General features: G+C 35.0%; 2 protein-coding genes across 3 annotated transcripts; one reads left to right on the top strand and one right to left on the bottom strand.

Moving 5' to 3' along the window:
* Positions 1–2,014: 2,014 nt before the first annotated feature.
* On the bottom strand, positions 2,015–16,455 carry pik3c3 (phosphatidylinositol 3-kinase, catalytic subunit type 3). Of its 2 annotated transcripts, XM_051115554.1 has the most exons (26): positions 16,078–16,455; positions 13,719–13,907; positions 13,301–13,444; positions 11,928–12,057; positions 11,640–11,666; positions 9,704–9,790; positions 9,494–9,589; positions 9,001–9,072; positions 8,722–8,826; positions 8,550–8,642; positions 7,869–8,054; positions 7,099–7,241; positions 6,842–6,920; positions 6,698–6,765; positions 6,465–6,570; positions 5,738–5,854; positions 5,503–5,634; positions 5,291–5,419; positions 4,434–4,503; positions 4,268–4,332; positions 4,078–4,162; positions 3,897–3,971; positions 3,650–3,818; positions 3,101–3,191; positions 2,877–3,002; positions 2,015–2,287 (listed from the first exon to the last, which is right to left on the bottom strand). In XM_051115554.1, exons 1-26 carry the CDS (start codon positions 16,140–16,142, stop codon positions 2,273–2,275), a joined length of 2,664 nt encoding a protein of 887 aa, XP_050971511.1. In that variant the 5' UTR covers positions 16,143–16,455; the 3' UTR covers positions 2,015–2,272. The 2 variants fall into 2 exon arrangements, with proteins under 2 accessions (XP_050971511.1, XP_050971513.1); XM_051115556.1 differs by lacking the exon at positions 11,640–11,666.
* A 6,616-nt stretch (positions 16,456–23,071) lies between these two features.
* Positions 23,072–24,327, top strand: msmp1 (microseminoprotein, prostate associated 1). Its single transcript, XM_051116026.1, has 3 exons — positions 23,072–23,182; positions 23,268–23,376; positions 23,717–24,327. Exons 1-3 carry the CDS (start codon positions 23,080–23,082, stop codon positions 23,883–23,885), a joined length of 381 nt encoding a protein of 126 aa, XP_050971983.1. The 5' UTR covers positions 23,072–23,079; the 3' UTR covers positions 23,886–24,327.
* The last annotated feature ends 165 nt before the right edge of the window (positions 24,328–24,492 follow it).

Raw genomic sequence — 24,492 nt, 5'->3', positions numbered from 1 at the left:
AATATTCGCTGTAATTACGCTCAACAGATGACTCGAGTTTTAAATGTCAAGTTTCTTGTTGACCAAATGTAGCAGAGTGGAAAAAAAGTCTGCATTGGTTAAGTTCAGCTTTAATAAACCACAGCCCACAAACAAGAAAAACAACCTCCGAACACATATAAACCCCAAAAGAAAAAAAAGCAAGCTAAACCTATACTGAATTTTTTACCTGCTGCTTTTTGTCCATGTAACAACATCTTCCTAAATGTTGTTCATTAATTGATTTTTTGTGACTAAGGTTTTTAAACGCCTTCATGTTTAGAAAACAAAAGAGCTGCAGATTTGCATTAGAGTTTCTCAGCGTGATTTATGTTAGACACTGATGGTGGGTGCAAGATTTAATCAATGTGGAGTCCAAGAAAAGTATAATAAATTTTGAACTTTGTATAACTTATAGTCTTGTTCTAAACCACTGGCAAATTTCTATACATTAGCTGTGCCATAGAGAATACTCATCATAGGAAGGTGTGACTCACTAACTGACTAAATGACTGCACAAAAGAAACATGCACATCTTCATCCAGAGAAACCTTTAAAACCACCATATGTATCAGAATCACTCAATGTCATACAAGGACACACCTAAACAAATAACTAAGCCTAGTCAAGGGTTTCACAAAAGCATCTCCGCAATTCCATCCATGTCGCCTGAGATTTTTGTCAGAATTGTGTAAATGTTGGCGATGTCATGACTCCCATCAAGATTCTCGGTGGCGAGTTCGGGATCGGCTAGCCCCCGGCCATCGCGGTCCTGAGAAGCGTAGGGCGTGTGTGAACGTAAGTGCCTTTTTATATCCCCACAGGCAGAGGACTTCTGGGTTTTTTTGGCATACTTTTAAAAGTAATGCATTACCATTTTTCGTTACTCCCTGAAAAAGTAACTAATTACATTAGTTACTTTTTACGGAAAGTAATGCGTTACGTTACTTTTGCTTTACTTTGCCCTACTTTTTAAATTTGGGCAGGACTTGCTTCTTTGTTTTTAATATAAAACAATTCTAATGTAAAAGCCCTTTTACATCAAAAGTAAAATGAATTCACCTCAGGCTGAAAGAAAAATAAATTTATGCAGGAGATCACTCTTCAGCTATAAAAAAAATGAAGCACACATGTTAGTTTATCTAAAGTAATTTTTGCTTATTAGTATGGTTGAATTGCATCATCGAAGGTCAGCAGCAAAGACACTGGTTAATAAAATGGGATTAAATACATAAAGCAAAACATTTGTTTTATTTAACATATTTAATTACTGCAGGGTTGCGTCATATTCTGAGTTTGCATTTCACTGTTTTCATTTATTTTGAGGAATACTGAATCTGTTTTTTGTGAGTGAGATGAATTAATGCATGTTCACATTTAGTCTAGAATACAGTAACATCATGTTTACTCCCCATTTCCTGACAGGAGACTTATCAATCAATAAATGGGGAAAAAAGTAACTGGCGTTACTTATTTAAAAAAGTAATTCAGATATTTTCTTAGAAATTCAAAAGTAATGCGTTACTTTACTAGTTACTTGAAAAAAGTAATATTATTACGTAACTTGCATTTTTTGTAATGCGTTACCCCCAAAACTGAACATGTGTATTTGACAGTTTAATGGCAATAAGAGAACTTAGTTTAGTACATACATGTCAAGTGACAGCCACTTTCTGTAGGCATGCTTCGAATGAGTTTAGAAAACCCTATATCAAAAGTTTAAACTAATATGGTTTAAAACTTATGATTCATGGCAATAGATGTAATGAAAACCAAACAGATGTTTTTTAGCAGAGTATCCAAGGAACGAGCTGTAAAGGCACAGTCCTATTCTGGAAAAGGGGGCGGGGAGCAGGAGCTCATTTACATTTAAAGACATGCACGAAAACAGCACGTTTCTGCTTCCACTCAAAATAGGCATTTTCAAAATGATATAATAAATAATCTGTGTGGTATCAGTCTCCTTTAAAGTGAATACTAAACAGTAAACACAAATGCTAAAGTTGGAATTTTTATTTGGCTATCTCTTTATTATTTTTTTTTTATACATATACAGTTAATTTTATTACAATTTCATATATACAAAGATATTCAGTAGAGTCAAGACCTAGGACATGAATAGTGAAAACATGATGTCACTAGTGTGGCCTTGGCACGTGTCCATTTCTGTTCTCCATCATTCGTTGCTGCGGTCCGTCCGTCCATCTATCTGTCGCTCACTGATTATGTGAGAATCAGCTTCCACGACATCACCTCATCTACGCCAATACTGTGGATTTCAAACATTAGTAAAACATGTCAATTAATGTTCTGCTATCTGCCATTTTGTTTTTTTCTGTACTGGTAAATAAGCATAGCCGATAACAGAAGTGCAAACTTTGTTAAGCCTGGAATACACCACACAACTTTTAAAATCTGAGCAGAGAAGTGTGCCTCGTTGCTAAAAGATGTGTGACAAATGAAATATGTATTCTAAAATCTGCTCAAAATATTCTGCGACTGGATGGAATCCCAGACTGCAGCTTTAAAATAAAAAAAAAAAAAATAGGAGTATGTGTCTATCACATACTATGCAATTTTCGTGAACTCTGAATGACCAAATCTAAAGACTGGCTCTGACTTACAGCAACTAGCATCCAGACCGCAAACGGGGGCAAAAAATCTGTGCAAAAGTTGTGTAGTGTTCCAGAACTTCCAAAAAATCTTACTGCTGCCAACCATAAAACATAAACAGCAATAGAACAAGCTTGTTTTGAGTAACATCCTGAAATTTATCATTAAAAACAACAGGCTTTGCGGTTTTCCAAGCTGATTCTTCAAAAAGTGTTGTGCTAAAAAAAATGAGGAAACATACAAACCTGTGCAAATTTGTGAATCTGTTCAACCACTGCAGCAAACAAAGCACCTACGCTCTCATCAATCAAACTCTGCATATAATGCACCGCCTCCTCATCTGAGAGGTCCAATCGGAACTTGTCCTGAACCTGCAGTGGGCGGGAAAAGAATGAACAAGTTATTATTTTACTGCCAAGCTCAATTTACCTCTGCAATTTAGGAAACAAAATGTGAGGACCACACGTACCTTTTTTACAGTTTTGTCTGGCTCCAGTGCAATGTCTGGAATATTTGCATCCACCATCAGAGAGAACAGATTCAGAATGAGATTTGAGTATCTGAGAGAGGGAGAAAAAAAAAAAAAAGTTTAATTCCCATGATTTAGTCTACTGATATACTACGTAAATGAAGTACGCTACCATTCAAAAGTTTGGGGTCAGTGATGTTTCTGAAAAAAGTCTATTATGCTCACCAAGGCTGCATTTGTTTGATCAAAAATACAGTAAGGAGTAATGTTGTGAAATATTACTACAATTTAAAATAACTTCTCTATTTGAATATATTTTAAAATGTAATTTATTCCTGTGATGCCAAAGCTGAATTTTCAACAGTCAGTACTTCAGTTTTTTGTGTGACATGAACCTTCATTTCAATTCTTCTAATATGCTGATTTGGTGCTCAAGAAGCATTTTGTATTACTATTAATATTGACTGCAACTTTTGATCAATTTATTGCATCACTCAGTGTATTAATTTCTTTCAAAACGTTAGTGTAAGTCTTCCGTTTGTAACCGACCTGCGCAGGTGCAGGAAGGCAGTGTAGCACTGTTTCCTGAACTCCTGGTATTGTTCACTCTGCATGCCCCCCATCCCTTCCACCATCTCCTTGCTCAGCTTCATGGGGGGTGGCAGGGGTTTGGGGTCCCGACCCAAAATATACCCAAAATCGATATGAAACAGCTTCCCTGCAAGATAGAGAGACAGATCAGCATATCTAATCTGTTGCACGTCATTCAAAATTGTGGTGCATTTATGAAGTGTACCAGTCTTTGTAAGAAGCAAGTTGTCTAGATGTCTGTCTCCAACCCCTAGGATGTATGTGATGACACAATAGCCAGCTGAAAAGAATATCAAGATTTAAATGATAAATGATATGAATTTCTAAAGTACTAAATACATAATAAGCTAAATAAAGTACTAATGGATTCACAGACTGAAACTCACCACAGCTTTTAACGTATGTGTCCATGACTTCAGAGCTGATGCCATATGGCCCCTTATCATTCGGAGCATGCTTTCGGAAGAAACTCTGCATAAAGACATAAACAACCAAAAGAAATATAAAAATATGGGCCTTTTTTTACTTGGGAATGTGCCATTAGACAGATTGGACGATTCTGATGCACTGCATTACCTGAATGTTGCCTTCAGTTGCCAAAACCTCAGCCACAGGTACTGACTGCACAAACTGCATAAAACCTGTAGACAAATCATACACGTCCAGTGTGAAAAGAAACTTCCATATGTGCACTGACTGGCTCATGGGTTTGTCTGCATACAATAGGTGAAGCAGTACTGACCATGTTTGGTGCTGGTCGCCAGAACTTTGTATGGAGTCAACTTCAGGTCCAAATTTTCTTTTCTCAGCAACTGTTAAATGAATGTTGAGAAAGTATTGATAGAAATGAAATAAAAATTAAATTACTACTAAATATTTTAAATCAACAGGTTTCTGTGAAAAATTGGATTTTTGTGTGTACAGTAGGGGTGTCCGATAATGACAAAAAAAATTTATCTTGTTATTTTCTGGAATTTTGTTGATAACAATTTCTCAAATAAGTTTAAATTGATTTTTACCTTTTTCAGGCATTTTTTCCTTCACAAAGCAATTTTGTTCTAACATAATTAAATGAATGCATCATCTTTTGTGTCATCTTTTGTGTCAAAAATTTTGGAAGTTTAAAATCGGGGCACCATATTAGTCCATTATATGGAGAAAAATGTTGAAATGTTTTTCTCAAAAAACATAATTTCTTTATGAATGAAGAAAGAAAGACATGAACATCTTGGATAACAAGGGGGTGGGTACATTATATGTGAATCTTTGTTTGGAATTGGACTTCTCCTTTAAGTCACTGATTGAGTCATGCATTCAACCGATTCCATCAAACTGTCATTGATTCATAATATTCGATAATGAAACACTGTCGTGTGTTTCTCAGAGGCGCAAAACAGTTCTGCCTGCATCTCACAGTGTGTGGGTGTGTTTTTGTTTTTTGCAATATACTCGATAATGTTCAATTGCTTATTACGATATTATCGTAGATTATATATACCGCACACCTCTAGTGTACAAGAATATAAGCAGACATTACTAATATGAACTACAGGTATGTGTCTTTTTGGTACTGTGTGATGAGATATAATGACTTCAGACCTTGTCCATGAGTGAAATAATTTGCAGGATGAGCTGGTCCTGTCTCAGGTCATCTCCATGTTTGAAGATTACAGGATATTGCTCCCCATCCTCTGTCTTAAAGATCAACTTTGCTGGCATCAGAGCACTCTAGAAGAGAGAAAAAAACAGCAGTCAGGGGTGGACGGATGCACGTGTGACAAAATGCAATGAATATGAATGATGCACAACACCTTAAAGAGTGTTGCAGTCTCAGGAATGATGCCTTTGATGCGGATCTGTGGTTCCAGAGGAAGAGGGATGGGCTCGATCTCTGAGAGATTCACCTTTTCATTATCAGCCAGCAGGCCCTGTAATCGCTCCGTCTGTCAGAGACAAAGAACGAAATGATACAACTAATATAAAAAAATGATCAACTGATTCCTTATCATCTTCAGCAGCTATTAAAACCGATTTGATGTTGCATACCTTTTTCTTGCGGTTTCCGCTTTCTCTCTGAACAGCCTTCATGAGCTGCACTAATCTGTCTACAAACGTCTGCTGAGCGGCCAGAAGGGAGCGCATCACTCTCACACTCTTATCACCCTGGAAACACACATAAACATCACATATTATTTCCGATATCTTATATGTGATCCTGGACCACAAAACCAGTCTTAAGTAGCATGGGTAAATTTGTAGCAATAGCCAACAACACATTGTATGGGTCAAAATGATAATTTTTTCTTTTATGCCAAAAATCAGTAGGATATTAAGTCATGTTCCATGAAGATATTTTGTATGTTTCCTACTGTAAATATAGCAAAATTTCATTTTTGATTAGTAATATGCATTGTTAAAAACTTCATTTGGACAACTTTAAAGGCGATTTTCTCAATATTTAGATTTTTTTGCACCCTCAGATTATATATATAGTTGTATGTCCTGTCCTAACAAACCATACATCAATGGAATGCTTTTTTATTCAGCTTTTAGATGTATTAATCTCAGTTTTAAAAAAATGACCCTTATGACTGGTTTTGTGGTCCAGGGTCACACCTAATGTAAACACACTTACGTATACAATCAAATGAGACAAAATGAATTTTTTGTACCAGTTTTAAAAATACAGTCTTAATATTACAAATAAGAGGAAGCAGTGCATGTCATTACATTTGTTTGTTGTAATCCAAGTGGGTTCAGAATGTGAATGTACCTTGAGCAGAGCCTGGCTGAACCGCCTCATTACATTGAGGTACATGTCATGGGTTTTGGGGTCTCTCTGCTGAGTGTCCTGATCCTCACACTCCACAATTACATACCTGCAGTACAAAACAATGTAAAATATTTTCTTTTATTTTAAAATCTTTAATATGGAGCCATCAGAACTGGCAATTGTTGCAGACATTGTAAAAACAGAACTGCAAATTACATCAATCCATTACTCACCAGTATAAATAGTTTGCCAGTGTAGAGTTTTTGCAGGCCCGTGATATAAGGAAGGTGCACAGATCTTGCTGTGGAACACAGGTCATATACACTGTTACATACTCTTCACATCCACCATCAACTGAATTTTTTTTTAACACTTACCTCTAGATTCTCACCATCTGTTCCCTCTTTGCCTTTCTGCATGCTGGGCATCACAGTAACGGTGGATCCCATTTGGGAACTAAAATAAATCATTATTTTAATTTTTTTAGAATTCCAGCTGTAAACATCATCCAACTATCTTTAAGGATTGTACATTCAGATTTTGAAAGATGTTGTAATTCTAGGCAAAGTGATGTATAAATGTTTTAAGGCATTTCACATAGACACAGACGAATTTCTGTGAGGACGCAGCTAACCTGTCCAGATCTCCTATTGTTGAGCTCTCTGTCAGAACCCCTTGACTGTCTCTCTTACTGGCAGGCTCCAAACCACCCTGGATATCATTGAAGTTCTCATATTTCAACGCCTGCACCAGCTGGAGCAAGTACATTAGCAGATCCTACAAAGGTAATCAGAATTACATGTATTTACACAGGAATCAGGTTCCTCTAATGTATCAGTCTTTTAGTTGTCCCTAAAGATTACCACTGGTAATGGTATCTGAAATTAAGTATTCTTAAAGTGATAGTTAACCCAAAAATAAAAATTACCCAATGACTTACTCACTCTCAAGCCATCCTAGGTCTATGTGACTTTTTTCTTTCAGACGAATACAATTGGATTTATATAAAAAAATGGCAGTGAAGTGGGTTTAAGACACATCGATTCACTTCAGAAGGCCTTTATTAACCCCCCAAAGCCGTGTAGCACTTTTTATGATGTATGGATGCAGTTTTTCGGCCTTCAAAATCTCAACCACTGCCATTATAAAGCTTGGAAGAGCCAGGATATGTTTTAATGTAACTCCGATTGTATTCGTCTGAAAGAAGAAAGTCATATACACCTAGGATGGCTTGAGGGTGAGTAAATCATGGGGTAATTTTCCTTTTTTGATTGAACTATATCTTTAAAACTGCTTATGAAAGCATTACATAATTTGACGAACAATGATTTGTTACAAATGATACATATCTAAACCACGACAATCTGACTAACACACACATACACAAACACACATCGACTTTACCTCATCATCAGCCTGCTGCAGCCTCGCAACAGCGTAGCGTCTGACTGTGGGGTTGGTAAACTGAGAGGACAGCAGCTCCAGGGAATCCTCCACATCCATCGGTCGCCACTTTCCCAGCAGCTCCAGGGCCTGTTTGGCCTCCTGGGGCAGATCCCAGTTCACACACTTCAGGAACTTAGTCAAAGCCTAAAAATATAACCACAGTGAGATCTTGTCTTGGACACAGACTACAATTGAGATACCATCCTGTTATGGAGCAATGCTGGCAACTACAACTTTTTTTTTTTTTTTAAGTTTTTCAAAAAAACAGTAATACAGAGAGCAATATTGTGAAATATTATTACAATTTAAAATATATTTTTTTTATATATATTTTAAAATGTAATTTATTCCTGTGATAGAAAAGCTGAATTTTAAGCATCCATTACTCCAGTCTTCAATGTCACATGATCTTTCTATTATTCCAATATGGTAATTTGGTGCTCAAAAACATTTATTATTATCAATGTTGAAAAGAGCTGTGCTTCTTAATATTTTGTGGAAATCCTGATGAGTTTTTGACATGCATGAAACCATTAAACAGTATCTTTTCTAATATTCCAAATGTAACTTTTGTTAAATTTATTGCTGAATTTATTACAGACCTCAAACTTTTGAATGGTTTTGAATGTGCCTGCTCACCTTTTCTTGTGTGGTGAGGTAGTATCTAAACTTCCACACTAGGTCCTGTTCCTCAGAGCTCAGCTGTTTAGTGGGTGGGTAGCTCACTATGATCTATGGCAGATAAACAGTATTATAAACACATAAGAGGAAATTTCTTGTGTACATCTTTTTTTTTAGCTTTAGTACTAACATTGAGTTGATCTCGTGTGGCTGCATTAGGTTTGAGATCGTGGTCAGATGGTCCGCTGCGCAAACTACGAGCCAGTTTATGATGCTTACTCTCCACAAGGTTCTCCTGCAACAGAACAGCAACACCATTAGGTACCAACTTAATTTTAAAGCAAATTATTTTTACATTATCAACTTACAACATTTCCTCCATCATTTGAGCATAAGACAGACATTAACAGCAGATTCTTAAACTCATGAACCCACGATAACTGACTTTTTAGTTTTGATTTCCACTCACCATGCACATCTGAGGGTCGGGGACTTTCACAATATCTGAACTGGTTGGCAAAGGTGAAGATTCATCTGCATCCTGCAAAGAGAGAGAGGCGTAAAACCACTGGAATTTAACAAGTCATTTAAGTACTATTATACTATACTTTTTTATACTTATTTTAAATAGTGAACTACACTGCTCTGCAAAATTTTGATTAATCACAAATTTAAGTCAACATAAAACCCCATCTACGACCTGTTTTACTCATGCAAGACATTCAAGAACTACATATTACATAAACCAGCATTAAATTGCTCTGTTAACAATTAGCAACATTTCTGAAAAGCTGCTTTCTCTACAACAGTATCCTAATACAATGCCTTAGCATTTATTTGGCCAGCTAACATTAACACCACAGCTCAGTCAACTAAAAAGTGGTTATTTAGAAACAAACAAATCATATATTAACAGGGAAAGTAAACAGGTTTATTTCGATTGAAAATGTAAAGAAAATTACCTTTTCGTAATAAACAATGCTGTATTCTCGTTCACCACTTTTGACACGGGGGAATTCCACCATTAGGTACATGAAATTAGAGCTACGTTTCTCACTCTGTAGATTAAAAAAAAACAAGTTTTACAAATAATTCGGGCTTTACGGTAGTACATTACAGTAAACATTACAGTGGCTTCACATTGTGACATGTTTTACCCCAAAACTACTCACCTCATTGATCATTTCAATCTCTCTAAAGGTCAAGCGATCCAGCCAGTCTACTTTGACCATGTGCCCCTGTCGATGAGCTTTTGTTAGCTAAGAGAGAAGAGAAAGAAACAGAGAGGCAAAGAGGCAAAGAAAGAGAGGAAAACTTAAAGAAAAAGACCAGTAACACTAAGGCACAACTAAGACGTGTGCACAATCCTTTAGCCAATCATATGACAGTGGCGTGTCAGCCAGCAAAAGCTCACAAAAATGCTCATTAGCCAAAGGACATTCAAGGGGGTGCCAATACAAAGTAAGTAGCACACCAAAATGACTCAGCCCTTTCTAAACAAACAGTTAGTAATAGTTAGTACAATAACACATCTCATTCTAAAGGCCACCAAGAGTCTAAGAGGACTTTGTTTAACCAGCCATACTTGTGTTTTATTGACTAAACATAATGTCCATGACATTCATAATGATATTTCAAGGAATGTTCCCAGTTCAAAACAAGTTACGCTTACTCAGCGGCATCCACAACAAATCATTCTGACTTAAAAGATTTATCCAGCACAAAAATCTTTTTATTTAGTCTGTACATTTTTCAAAATCCTCCTTTTTTAAGTGGGTGAACATCTGGTTATACATTTATGGCATGACTGAAGTAATGACATGACTAAATAAAAAAAAAATCCGTATTTGACCTGCCATATTTTTTTAAATTAATTTATAGTGCCATAAAAATGTATTCTAATGCCTTGATTCCCCTGAACACTTGGTGTGCTTTATAACATCTAGTAAATATACATGACAAGTCAAAAGTTTTTGAATAGTAAGATTTTTATTGTTTTTTTAAAGAAGTCTCTTCTGCTCACCAAGCCTGCATTTCTTTGATCCAAAGTACAGCAAAAACAGTAACATTTTCAAATATTTTTAATGACTGTTTTCTATTTGAATATATTTTAATATGTAATTTATTTCTGAGATTTCTAAGCTTAAGTTTTAGCATCATTACTCCAGTCACATGATCCTTCAGAAACCATTCTAATATTCTGATTTGCTGCTCAAAAATCATTTTTTAATTATTATTATTATTATGTTTAAAACAGCCAAGTAGAATTTTTTCAGGTTTCTGACGAATAGAACGTTCGGAAGAACAGCATTTATCTGAACATTATTAATGTCTTTATCATCACTTTTAATTAATTTAAAGCATCCTTGCTAAATAAAAGTATTAATTTCTATAGTTTATTTCCCAAAAAATAAAAAGAATTATACTGACTCCAAGCTTTTGAATGGTACAGTGTACAATGTTACAAAAGCTTTTTATTTCAGATAAATGCTGATCTGTGGCTCTTTCTATTCATCAAAGAATACTGGAAAAAAAGTACTCAACAGTTTTAAATATTGATAATCATAATAATAATAATAATAAAAATGTTTCTTGAACAGCAAATCAGAACAGAAGGATCTGAAGGATCATGTGACACTGAAGACTGGAGTAATGATGCTACAAATTTAGCTTTGATCACAGGAGTAAATTACATTAAAAAAATATTCAAATAGAAAGGAGTTATTTTAAATAGTAAAAATATATACAATATCACTTTTGCTGTATTTTGCAACAAATAAATGCAGGCTAGGTGAGCAGAAGAGACATCTTTAAAAAACATAAAAAATCTTACTGTCCAAAAACTATTAACTGATAGTGAGCATATAAATGTAAAATGTAAAAAAATGGTGAGGGCAAGCAGCAAAAATGTCAGTGCTTAAAGTCCAAAACATACAGAAAACAACATACTCATCCTATTTGTAAAACTGTTGGTCAGTTTATACAAGCTAAATATATACCCCGTCTTACATAAGTACATGAGACAAGCCAACACTCGTACACGTACACACACACACACACATTCACACATACATTCGGCATTCCTGTCCTGTTTTCTCTCATACTCACGTCACTAAGTATCTCCAGGTCTGGGCCCTGGAACAGAGGGCAGTTAAAACATGTCCTTCGACAGAACACACACACAAGCACACTCCCTCGCAACAACAAACATTCTCAATTCTCATTCTTTCCACAAATTGGGTAATCTACAAACACAATCAGCATATCCATCTATCCCTCCCTGCCCCCACCCACTTTTCATTTAACATATCCCTCATGTGCAGTAATTGTCTACAGGCATATTTCTCCAGTTTCTGTCTCAGTTGGGCTTCTCCGCTCCTCAATCCATCCACTGACCTTGGCCAGGCGGCCCATCTGGTCCTCTGCCAGAGTGCTGCTGGTCCTTCCAGGTGTACTAGTGGGCTCACTGCCATCACCCTCCACACCTGGCCACACCTTCAGATCATGCATGCCCTGCCGAAACATTCTAGTAGACAGAGTGAGAGACATAGATAGATAAAACGGAGTAATAGATGTATAAAAGTAGTGGTGTGCAAACTTTTGTGAAAAAAAAAGTTAAAACATGTCAAGTTTGTCTCTCCAACCACATGATAATAATCTTATCCCTAAATAACTAATAACACCTAACCTTCTATTTTAACATACACGGATTTAAATTTGTTAAGAATTATTTTTAAGTTCTAAAATGCTGCATTTATTTGATATATAAAATGATACTGTGAAATATTATTACAATTTAAAACTTTAAAACTATTTTTTTATATATATACACAACCAGTCAAAAGTCTTTGAACAGTAAGATTTTTAATGTTTTTTAAAGAATTCTCTTCTGCTCACCAAGCCTGCATTTATTTGAACCAAAGTACAGCAAAAGCAGTAATATTGTGAAATATTTTTACAATTTTTTGAATAGATTTTAAAATGCAATTTATTCCTGTGATCAAAACTAAATTTTCAGCATCATTACTCCAGTCTTCAGTGTCACATGATCTTTCAGAAATCATTCTGATATGCTAATTTGCTGTTCAAGAAACATTTTTGTTATTGTTACTATTATCAAAAAAAAAATAATAATGTTATATATATATATATATATATATATATATATAAAATATTAATCAGCTGTTTTCAACATAAAACAACAACAACAACAAAAAACAATAATAATAATAATAATAATAATAATAAATGTTTTTTGAGCAGCCAATCAGAATATTAGAATGATTTCTGAAGGATCATGTGACTGAAGTAATGACGCTAAAATTCAGCTTTGAAATCACCGGTATAAAGTACATCTTAAAATATATTCAAATAAGAAGCAGTTATTTTAAATAGTAAAAATATTTCAAAATTTTACAATTTTTACTGTACTTTGGATCAAATAAATGCAGGCTTGGTGAGCAGAAGAGACTTCTTTAGAAAACATTAAAAATCTTTTGACTGGTAGTGTATTTTAAAACGTCATTTATTCCTGTGATGGCAAATCAGAATTTTCAGCAGCCATTACTTCAGTCTTCAGTGTCACATAATCACTTTAATTACTTTTTTTAAAAATCCCAATGGGAAAAATGAATGAGAAAATACTTCTAGAATCAGCGCAGTCCAGGCACTAAAGCACTTAATTTTATGACATTTTCCAGTCATAAGTTTACACTAAGGCTACGAAGGTACAAAACACACAACAAAAATTGTAAACATTACACTCTTACCCATATTTCCCAAACAGGGTGACTGTAGTGCCCCCAACAGGCGTGGCTCGGCCAGGTCCATACACATCCCAAACAGTTAGAGTCACCTGGGCACTCTGAGGCAGGTCAGGGTACTTCACTGGCAGCCTTAGCCACTCGTTCCAGCTAAGGTGAAGAGAAGGCAACAATAATGTGACAAAACACATATGTTTTAGTATTGTGAACAAATGAAATATATAGATACTAAAATCAGTTCAAATAATAAAAAAAGATCATATTGTCATTTATTGTGCACATGTTGCAACTATGTGACTATCTCAGTAAATCATCTCGGTCACAGTTTTTTTGGTTTCCTGCTCTGACTCATTATTGGTTCACACATACATAAAATGAGATACAGTGTGGCATATGAAGATTAACCACTGATAAATGTTCGTACTTCCAGCGAGTACTGAAGGCCTTGTAAGACGTTCGTACTGGCAGGGCAAGTGGCTTGCCCTCAGCAAACACCTGACAGGTGACATACAGGTCGGAGCAGCTCTCCTGATAAAGTCCTGAAAATCGCAGCATGGGGTCCTCAAGGAGAGCTTTATAGCTCTTCTGCTCTCTCTTGCCTTCCAGGCTGCCTCTATAAAATCAAACAGAAAGAAATTATTTTTTCTACTCAGTCAGAACACAAGACATTTGCTTTTTCAAGTAAAGCTCAAAAGTAATGCGCACACTTCTTTAATGGTGAGCAGTTGTGCTAAAAGTCAGCAAGGTTACAAAACTATTTGATCAATGATTTCCTTTCCTTTTCCATGCTGCTTATGTACTGATGCTGTTTTTATGTTTTTGAAAAAAGTCTCTTATGCTCACCAAGGCTGCATTTATTTGATCAGTAATATTAAACAGTAATATGGCAAATATTACAAAACAAATCTTTCAAAATGAAATTTATTCCTGTGATGAATTTTCAGCCTTTACTCCAATATTCAGTATCACATCATGATACTTCAGAAATCTTATTTGTTGTCCAAGAAAAGTTCTTTTAACACTTAAAGCCTTCATGTATAATGCATTATGAAGGGTTAAGAGTATAATACATTATAATTATTCATAATGAGCATTGTAATACATTATATCTTGTCATAAATAATTATAACAGAATTAAAAATGCAAAGTGCATTAATTGATAAGTGTTATAATGTACTAACTGTGTTAACAATGCATTATAAGGTGCATTACAAGGCCTAATTAATGCAATAAGTCTAGGCTTTAAGTAAAGGGTTACCAATTTCTTATTATTACAGTAGAAAAAAGGTTTTTTTTTAATTATATATATATATATATATATATATATATATATGTATATATATATGTATATACATATTCTTCTGCTCACCAAGTCCGCATTTATTTGACCCAAAATAAAGCAAAGCAGTAATATTGTGAAATATTTTTTACAATTTAAAATAAGTGCTTTCTATTTGAATATATTTTAAAATGTAATTTATTCCTGTGATCAAAGCTCAATTTTCAGCATCATTACTCCATTCTTTAATGTCACATGATCCTTCAGAAAACATTCTAAAATGCTGATTTGCTGTTCAAGAAACTTTTTTTTTTAATTAATATTATCAAAATTTAAAACAATTGAGTACATTTTTTTAGGATTCTTTGATGAACAGAAAAAAAGAAAAGTATAGAAATTAATATTTATTTAGGATGCTTTAATTTGATCGAAAAAGATGATAAAGACATTTATAATGTTACAAAAGGTTTCTATTTCAGAATGCTGTTTCTATTCATCAAAGAAACCTGCACAAAATCTAATAATAATAATAATAACTGTTTTTTGAGCAGTAAATCAGAATATTAAAATGATTTATGAAGGATCGTGTGACTGGAGTAATGATGCTAAACATGCAGCTTTGAAATCACAAGAATAAGTTACATTTGAAAATATATTCAAATAAAGAAGTTATTTTAAATAGTGAAAATATTTCAGAATTGTTCTGTGTTTGCTGTTTTTGTCTTTAAAAACATTTAAAATCTTTTTTTTTTTTTTAATGTAAAACTTTTCGTCGAATTATTTTTTCTTTTTTACTACATGTCCCTTTTCAAGAAGGTCAGGACCGCCGAAGCATCCCGCAATTCCAAGTGTTTCACATGTTGTGCTTGTTCATGCAGTTTGGCTTTTACAGTCACCGTCCTATGATGACGTCTTGCGCAAGTATGCTTACTTGCACCCCGGGATTCTTCCTTCTGTTCTTTTAACGTAACGTAATGCAACAGGCACAGCGAAATTAAACCGATTCCATTATGAGCAACACTCGCGGGTCAGAAGAACCATTTATGATCTTTATTTATGATCCGCACGTACACGGACAGAGACTCGTTAAGATCGAGGGCAAAAGGAGAATGATGTCAATAGACTGATGACAGCCCTAAAACACAAAGGCTCTCGCTGGACTCGTGTTAATACATCTGACTCACAGTGTTGCCATGCTCGCTTTGGTAAACATCGCAAAAACAGCGCTCTGATTAGTAACGTTAATCATGGAAGGAAAATTCCACTTCTTTACATTTAAGTTTAATTAAAAGTGCACTACATCTTGTGCTCTGACTCTAAGTGTCCAATAGACACTTTATTTAAAAACGTATTGTTAAATAGCATAAATTGATATAAATTTATGTGTCACAGCATCTTCAAATAATACGTGCGATGTGTCTTTGTTATTCAGCCTCTGCTGACATTCTGCTGCTTTGACAGTTCTGCAATCAAAACAATGACTAAGGTCCTAAAACATACTCACATTTTCAGTTGGACGTTTATGTCCAAGTCGCAACTATACACATAGTTAAATTTGTCTGTGTCCATCTTCAGTAATCGATTAAGTGTTATGAAAAACCGTATACAACAAAACGGATATATAAGAAAAAAAATGCAGATTTGTCAGGCGGTGGAAGATAAACTGCAGGCCCTACAGCAAAGACCCCGCACTGGATCTGCTTCAGCTTTTGCTTTTCGCAACAGTTTATATTCTTGATATAACTCTGCCTGATTAATGAAAACCAATATGGCCGGTTAAAAATACTATCAGTCTTAATTTAAGACAATAATAAAGTGGTAATAAACATCTGCCATGGTTTCATCGCGTCCGCTTTTAGAAAAGAAAACATTGGAACCAGGCATAAATAATCGATGTCAAATCGTTCGATGGCCGCAGCGACTTGTATAGACTGAACGGATCAGAAATGGCTACTTTGGTCTGGTGAAGCTCGTTGGCTTCCTGTTTGGTTCAAGAACGGATAGTAAAATAGGACAAATTTCGTAAGGCGTTTAAAAGTCCTCTCGAATTGCATATTAGTTCATTGAGTACAGTTATTTGCAATGATAATTTTCTATTCTACTCCACTCTATTTTATTCTGTTCTATTCTTTTTCTATCATCTGTAGCACAAGTGTATATACAATTTATTTATTTATTTTTCTTAAATCTTATATTGCAATTTTTGTCTATTTATATTTACATATGTGTATTTTTTTATTGTCAACTTGTATTATTTTCTCTGTGTTGTTGTTGTCATGCACTGGAAACCTGTGACACCAAAACAAATTCCTTGTATGCGAAAGCATACTTGGCAATAAAGCTGTTCTGATTCTAAATAGTTTCTAATTAGTTTAATTAATAATTGAATTAATCATTAATTAAAAATATATATATTTATTCTGCTTAGAATCTATTTAAATTGCAATCCATTGTGGTCTGTATCTATTAAGAAATTGGCAAAACAAAACAACAACGACAAAATAATAACAAAAGTTTATATATCACACTCAACTCACTTTGTGATTGTAGGATCTTCTGTGAAACCAGGTTATGGCCTTTTCCAGCCATTCTGCACAGCAGGTGGACAAGTCATTTGCAACTGCTATCTGTCTTTTGGGTGCATGAACAATGTTCTCCAAGCATGTTCTCCAATGCAATGAACATTTTATTGGTGCGTTTGTGTACATAGGCACCAAAGTAGGTTAATACTTCCTAAAGACCTCATCTCTCTTCACACAAGTGTGTTTCTTGCCCTCATTTGTGAGGGCATAAAAAGAACCAAGGCAATAAAATGATTGCGAAAACAAGCTGTTCTCGCCTTTAATTTACATTCGCTGGCAGCTTGGCATTAGATCACTTGCATCCTAAATCTTAGTGCAACCTTAGGTCCCCCCTGCACATTAGTGTGTGGTTATATAATAAATGGTGATGAGTCAGACTGCACAACAGAACAGGACCGCAGTCCATTACATCCTCCACTTGGGACTCCAGAGCTGTTAAAGAGGATAAGGCTCATTGCCACCCCTCATGTGTTCCGAACACTCACAGAGGGGGCTTTGCTTCTTTGCTCCCAAGTTTAAAGCCACATTCCTTTGAGTTGAAGCCAAAGGGCAGCTGCACTCTTGGGATGATGAAGGTTTCCACTGGCTAGACCTTGGCAGGCCTGAACTTTTGTATTCAGGAACTGCTTATGACCCATCAATAATGACTCATTTGATGGATTACGTATTTGCAGGTATGATCAGACCTGAAATGCTTCTGTAGAATCAATAGATTGATTCAAAAAATTTATTTAAACAAGCAAACGAAAAAAGCACATTGCCTACTAGGCTCATTTGAACAATGCTTTTAGGAACAAATAATTTAGATCAGTGATTCCCAACCAGTAGCACTTGTAAAGCAGGTGTAAAAGATTTTTTTTATTTTTAAATGTGCCATTTTAAATATACACCACCAATCAAAAGTTTTTGAACAGTTTTTTTTAAAAGTCTCTTATGCTCAACAAGCCTGCATTTGTTTGATTCAAAACAGCAAAAGCAGTAATATTGTGAAATGTTTTTACTATTTAAAATAAATGTTTTCTGTTTGAATATATTTTAAAATCTAATTTATTCCTGTGATCAAAGCTAAGTCTTTATTGTCACATGATCCTTCAGAAATCATTCTAATATGCTGATTTGCAGATCAAGAAACATTTATTATTATTATTATTATTATCAATATTAAAAACAGTTGAGTACATTTTTTTTCAGGATTCCTTGATGAATAGAAAGATCCAAAGATCAGCATTTATCTGAAATAAAAAAGCTTTTATAACATTATACACTATACCATTCAAAAGCTTGGAGTTTTTTATGGGAAAGAACTTATAGAAATGTATACTTTTATTTAGCAAGGATGCTTTCAATTGATCAAAAATGATGATAAAGATTTTTATAATGTTACAAAAGATTTCTATTTCAGATAAATGACTTCTTTAAAAAAAAATCATTAAAAATACTTGCTTTTCAAAACTTTTTGACAGGTAGCATAACAACAAATGTGTTGGAATTTTAGTAGTGTAATTTACCTCGACAACTTACTATTTCTAATGTGCTAAAGAAATAAATGTGATTAAATATGGTAATGCATTCGGTTAATAATAATATAAAATGACAAAATAATATAAAAATACAAAACAATAAAAAAAAAAACACACACACACACACAAATAATTTTAAAAATCAGTTCCTTTTAAAAAACAAAATAACGTACAGTGCCCTCCACTAAAATTGGCACACTTGTTAAATATGAGCAAAGGTGGTTGTGAAAATAAATCTTTTTTGATCTTTCATTCAAAAAAATACAAAAAATAATTGTAAAATAATTGAAAGTGGGAGGAAACTCACATTATGAAATAAATGCATGTTGCCAACAATTATTGCTAAGATATATATAAAGTATTGTACTATATTTCTAGTATTGTAGTATATTCCAATTCATATTTACATTTTTTTAGCACACCAGGATGACTAGAAGCATGAAATTTTCCAACCATGACTTCCTGTTCCACAGGATTATAAATATGAGGAACACAAAGTCCAAATTCCCTCAGTCATCAATCACAAGAAGTAAAACCAAAAAATATATTTCTGATGTGCAGAGCAAGATTGTTGAGCTTCACAAAATAGAAAGTGGCTGTATGAAAAGAGTCAAAGCATTGAAAACCCCTATTTCCACCATCAGGGAAATAATTAAGAAGTTCCAATCATAAAGATGTTACAAATCTGCCTAGAAGAGGATGTGTGTTTATATCACCCTACACTGTAAAAAACAATTTGTTGAGTCAACTTAAAATAATTTGTAACCTGGCTGCCTTAAAATTTTAAGTTTAGTCAACTGAAAAAAAGTTTATTCAACTTGAAATGTTAAATTATACTAAGTGACAGCTTAGATATTTAAGTTGAATCAACTTAAAATTTTAAGGCAGCTGGGTTACTTACCCATCTGTTAAGTTTAGCAAACACAAATATCTAAGTTGTTACTTAGTACAGCTTAACATTTCAAGTTAACTAAACTTATTTTAGTTGACTGAACTTAACATTTTAAGGCAGCAGGGTAACAAATTATTTTAAGCTGACTCAACAAATTGTGTTTTTTATTTTTTACAGTGTAATGCGTGGTGAGGAGGAAAGTTTGAGTGGCCAAAGACTTGCAGAGATTAGTTGAATCTGGGGGTCAGAAAGCCTGCAAAAAAATCCTCCTCACTCATCCAAAAACAAACTCCAGCATATTCAGTTGTCAGACACTAGTGGAACTTCAAATGGAACTGGCTTCAGTGGTCAGATAAAACTAAAAAAAAGAGCTTTTTGGCAGCAAACCCACCAGATGGTGCCCACCATACTGCCTCTGTTAGAAATCTTATAATGGGTCGTGGTTGGATCTTACATCAGGACAATGATCCAAAACAAACATCAAAATTAAAACAAAAATGTGTCACTGAGCACAAAATTAAGCTTCTGCCATGGCCGTCCCAGTTCCCTGATCTGAACCCTATAGAAAATGAATGGGGTGAAATGAAGAGAAGAAGCACCAACATGGGAATGGGAATATTAATGAAGCGCACTGTATGTTTTTTCCGTTTTTGCGGATGACACGTGTAACCCATCTTGTTCGTACCCCTGTCATTTTCTCAGCAGTAAAACTCTCTTACCTATTTCCTAAAATGCTGTTCTGGGCAAATAATCTTGTTTTCCTAGAACTGCATTACAGATGGCAACATAAGACAGAAGTTGGGAAACAGTGGCATACAGTGGCAGGTTACCTAAGGTTTACCATTAAATCAGAAAATGTGCTGCCAAAAATCAAGTGTACCTGTTGAATAGACTTATTCATAACAGCACTTTCTTCCATTTAACGACAATAACCAAAGATTAACCAAAAAATGAGAACTTCTGCCCAGTGGCCTTTTGGCAGATTTTCTGCTACTTCTGGACACAAATCACGTCCTATGAGGCGGAAATGTTTAAATACGACACCAGTTTCTAACGTTCAAGCAGAGGGGAACATGGTTAGAATGCACGGCCAGAGCAGAGACTGTGAGTCACTTTGTCCAAACTGAGGCGCTAGTCAGAGCCATAGAGCAGTAGTACAACATGCAGTACACAGGGAGGAGCTTTCAACACCTTTCAGACTACTGTGGGGTGACACAGGCGTGAATGCTACAAACAGGCTTTGTGGTACCCCAGGGCCTCCTTGGAAAATGCTTGTTTCTTCTATCGCAAATTTTTCCGTCTTGATAGCAAAGATGACGAGAGATGAGCTAATGTGTGAACGAGTATGTAATGTTTGGTTCTGGCTCAAAGAGCGTTACCTTCCCGGCATCCGCTCAAAGCCTAATCCCTCGCGCTCGTCACCTACCTAGGATCCTTCCTCAATAACAAAAGAGCGGTTCAGGAATATTACATCTTCATCTTCTCTGGTCATAAACACACACACACCTGCAGCGGTTGTGCAATAAAAGTCCAGTTCTGCCTTTATGAGCTTCCTCCTGCTCATGAACATCTTCAGCTGGACCAGGCCCACGTGAGGTCACCACGGCCATGACATCATCGGCATGAGCTCAGTCCAAAGAAGCAGACAAGGGTCATGGCAACCTGAGGACCACAGTTGAGAGGGATGCCTGTGTTTGTGTGTTTGAAGATCACCTAGTAACAATTTTTGATGTTGAGAACCATCCTCAGGATGCTTCTGATTTGACATCTTACACTAAACTGAATGTCATCTTATCAATTGCATCTGCCAAAACCCAGAAACACTGATTTTTTATTTTTATTTTTTTTATAATTATGGGATGCTGAATCCAAAACTAGTACCTGTTTTGATCATTAGCATTTTTTGACAGCCATTTTGACAGATGAAGTCTTGTATTATGTCTTAATCACCAAAAACCTGCCACAAAGACACAACTCCTATCTTCCTTTGAGCCAGAGTAAAACTGTTTGTTTATTCCACATTTATGAATGATTCTGAAGACATAATTGATGTCTAATCCCGATATCAAGGTTAGAATTATGGCCAGTGACAGAAGAAAATACAAACATGTGCCAGATGTTTTCTGTTACATCTGTGGGTGTTTTACTACACCCAAAAAGTGACAGAATATTACAGATTTTGTGTGTGCAGATTGCAGGTTAGATTATACATTTCAATACTTCTTTTTGTCATTAAAACTAAAACATTTGGCATTTGATGACTTTTGTTATTTTGATAAGTGGATTTAAAGCTGATACATAGGCCTATACATTGCTGTTCAAAAGTTTGGGATCAGTAAGATTTGTAATATTTTTTAAAGAAGACTTCATGCTCACCAAGGCTGTGTTTATTTGATCAAAAATACAGAAATGTTTCTGCAATTTAAAATAGTGGTTTTCTATTTTAATACACTTTAAAATAGAATTTATACCTGTGACGCAAAGCTGAATTTTCGGCATCATTACTCCAGTCTTGAGTGTCATGATCCTTCAGAAATGATTTATTATCATAATGTTGGAAACTGTTGTGCTGCTTATATATTGTTTTGGAACCTGTGATACTTTTTTTTCAGGATTCTTTGATGAATAAAATGTTAAAAAGAACAGCATTAGTATAGACTACTGTTCAAAGTTTGGAGTCAGTAATTTTGTTCTTTCTTTTTTTCTTTGAAAGAAATTAATAATTTTATTCAGCAAGGATGTGTTAAATAAATAAGCATATTAGAATGATTTCTAAAGGATCATGTGACACTGAAGACTGGAGTAATGGCTAATGAAAATTCAGCTTTGTATCACAGAAATACGTTTTTATTTTAAAGTACATCAAAACAGAAACTGTTATTTTAAATAATATTTCATAATATTACTTTTTTCTGTTTTGGGTCAAATAATGAAACTTCGATGAGCATAAGAAACTTCTTCAAAAGACTTGTTTAAAAAATATTAAAAATCTTTTGGCAATCTTAATATATATATATATATATTTTATAAACTGAAAAAAAAATCTTATTTTGTTAAAAAAAAATACATTTATGTCTTTGAAGTGAGCATCATCATATTAGATAAATTTAGGCCTTTTTTTGTTCATTTTCAGACTAAACGTAGGGCTGTTATCTTTAATTGGCAACTTATGTTATCCATATTTGTTCTGCATGCTGTCTCGCGTCAACTTTTTTGCTCTCTCTTGCTCTCCAGCTCGCTTCCCCACCTCTCTTAGTCATCCCAGGATGTGTCAGATTTTCTATAGTTTTTCAAGGTCATGCCCAGTGGAGCGGAGAATGGCAATCACCGGAGAGAAAAAGCAAGTGGTGCCAAGCCACAGCTTTTTCCTTTGCACACCCCCCTCAAACAGCCTAACTAACCTGCCCCCACCCCAGAAACACACCTCAGCACCCGTCCCCATGAACGCAAGGGGGTATAAATGGAGGTGCAAAGGAGGAGAGAACAATTCAGAAGCTGATCGAACAACGGAGATGGGTCCCATGGTGAGTCATGGTGCAATGATGATCTTCATGGCCTCTTTGGTGTGGATGAAATGTTCAGCAGCACCAATGCAGTGCCACTTCAACTCTCAAGGTGAGACTAGGTGCTCCACGTCGTGATTGAGTTTATTTGGAATGCACTTGTGGATAAGGTTTTCTCAAGATGTTTCTCTTCACAGCTCTGTGTGAGTACGATGGGAAGCAGTACTCTATGGGAGAGAGCTGGATGGAGCAGGGCTGTGTGCAATGCACCTGCCTGCACCCTGTGGGAGTGGGATGCTGCGAAACGTAAGAAACGTCTTGCATTAATTTATCTATTGGAGCATTGAAACCAAAAGTAAACTCTAGGTTTTTGACTGGCAGTGATGGTTCCATTTAGAACCTTTCAGAAAACATAGAACCTTTCCATTGCACAAAAGGTTTTTTATAGTGTAAAAGATTCTTTAGATTATTAAAATGTTTATTATAAATTGTTCCTTTAAGAACTGTTCACTGGAAGGTTCTTTGGGAAACCAAGAATGGTTCTTCTATGGCATCGCTGTGAAAACCCCTATTTTGAAGTGTGTACTATTTAGTTTTGTACCTAAAGTAATTTTCATTTGTATTTCAAATAATTGCTCAATTACAGGGTGCACCGGCCTGTGGACTTCCCTCCCTGGTGTGAAGTTCGGGTTGAAAATCTGACCTGCCAGGTCACACTGGTGATGACCTCTGATCCTCGCCTGCCCTGCATTCCTGGAGAAGAGAACAATATTGATCCAAGACATGGAGCACTCAACATGAAACTAGAAGGTTAGCATAGAGGAAGCCTTCAAACCATGAATCACCTGCCTGTCAGCTAACATCTATCTCACTGTTATGTGAGATGGCATATTACTCCTATAGCGACTGTATTCTCAAAACATAAGCATTACCATTTAAGTTCTCAATTTAAAGAAAGATAGGAAGTGGTCTGACATGTAGAGCATGTAGGGAATGAAAGTCATGTGTTTAAAGTGAGAGACAGATCAGTTGTTCTTTTCATTTGTATGGAATGTGCATTATGTTAATTTGTGCTTATTCTACCATGTTATCACATCACTATAACAGTAAAAATTAGCACTTTATGGACTGTTGTTGTCTCTTGTACAGTTCATTCCCTGAATATATTCTCTCAAGATGCTTTTTAAGCTCTGAGAACAAAACTGAAAGTGTATTCACATTAAAAAGTTACAACAACTAAAAACCTCTTCATGAGAAAAGCAATGTTTTGATTCAATTAATTTTTCCTTAATCATTTATGCACTACTGTAAATAATTAGCTTAATAAAATGTAACTGTCTTATATTTACAATATACTCTAATAAATATGTATAGGAATCATCTCATTCTCTCTTCATTTCTAAAAAAAAATTACAATAGTAT

This window comes from Labeo rohita, chromosome 7, assembly GCF_022985175.1.
Source record: "Labeo rohita strain BAU-BD-2019 chromosome 7, IGBB_LRoh.1.0, whole genome shotgun sequence".
NCBI lineage: Eukaryota > Metazoa > Chordata > Actinopteri > Cypriniformes > Cyprinidae > Labeo > Labeo rohita.
Note: the sequence above shows the minus strand (reverse complement) of the source record. Positions and strands in the feature narration are given on the sequence as shown.

Excerpts from the sequence above, each read along its gene's own strand:
- pik3c3 (XM_051115554.1), bottom strand. The coding sequence starts at position 16,142 with ATGGACACAGACAAATTTAACTATGTGTATAGTTGCGACTTGGACATA. Across the intron at positions 13,445-13,718 it reads GCCTTCAGTACTCGCTGGAA|CTGGAACGAGTGGCTAAGGC; the intron begins GTACGAACATTT and ends TCTTCACCTTAG. Across the intron at positions 3,003-3,100 it reads CAGACAAAACTGTAAAAAAG|GTTCAGGACAAGTTCCGATT; the intron begins GTACGTGTGGTC and ends CGCCCACTGCAG.
- msmp1 (XM_051116026.1), top strand. The coding sequence starts at position 23,080 with ATGGGTCCCATGGTGAGTCATGGTGCAATGATGATCTTCATGGCCTCT. Across the intron at positions 23,183-23,267 it reads GTGCCACTTCAACTCTCAAG|CTCTGTGTGAGTACGATGGG; the intron begins GTGAGACTAGGT and ends TTCTCTTCACAG. Across the intron at positions 23,377-23,716 it reads GGAGTGGGATGCTGCGAAAC|GGTGCACCGGCCTGTGGACT; the intron begins GTAAGAAACGTC and ends GCTCAATTACAG.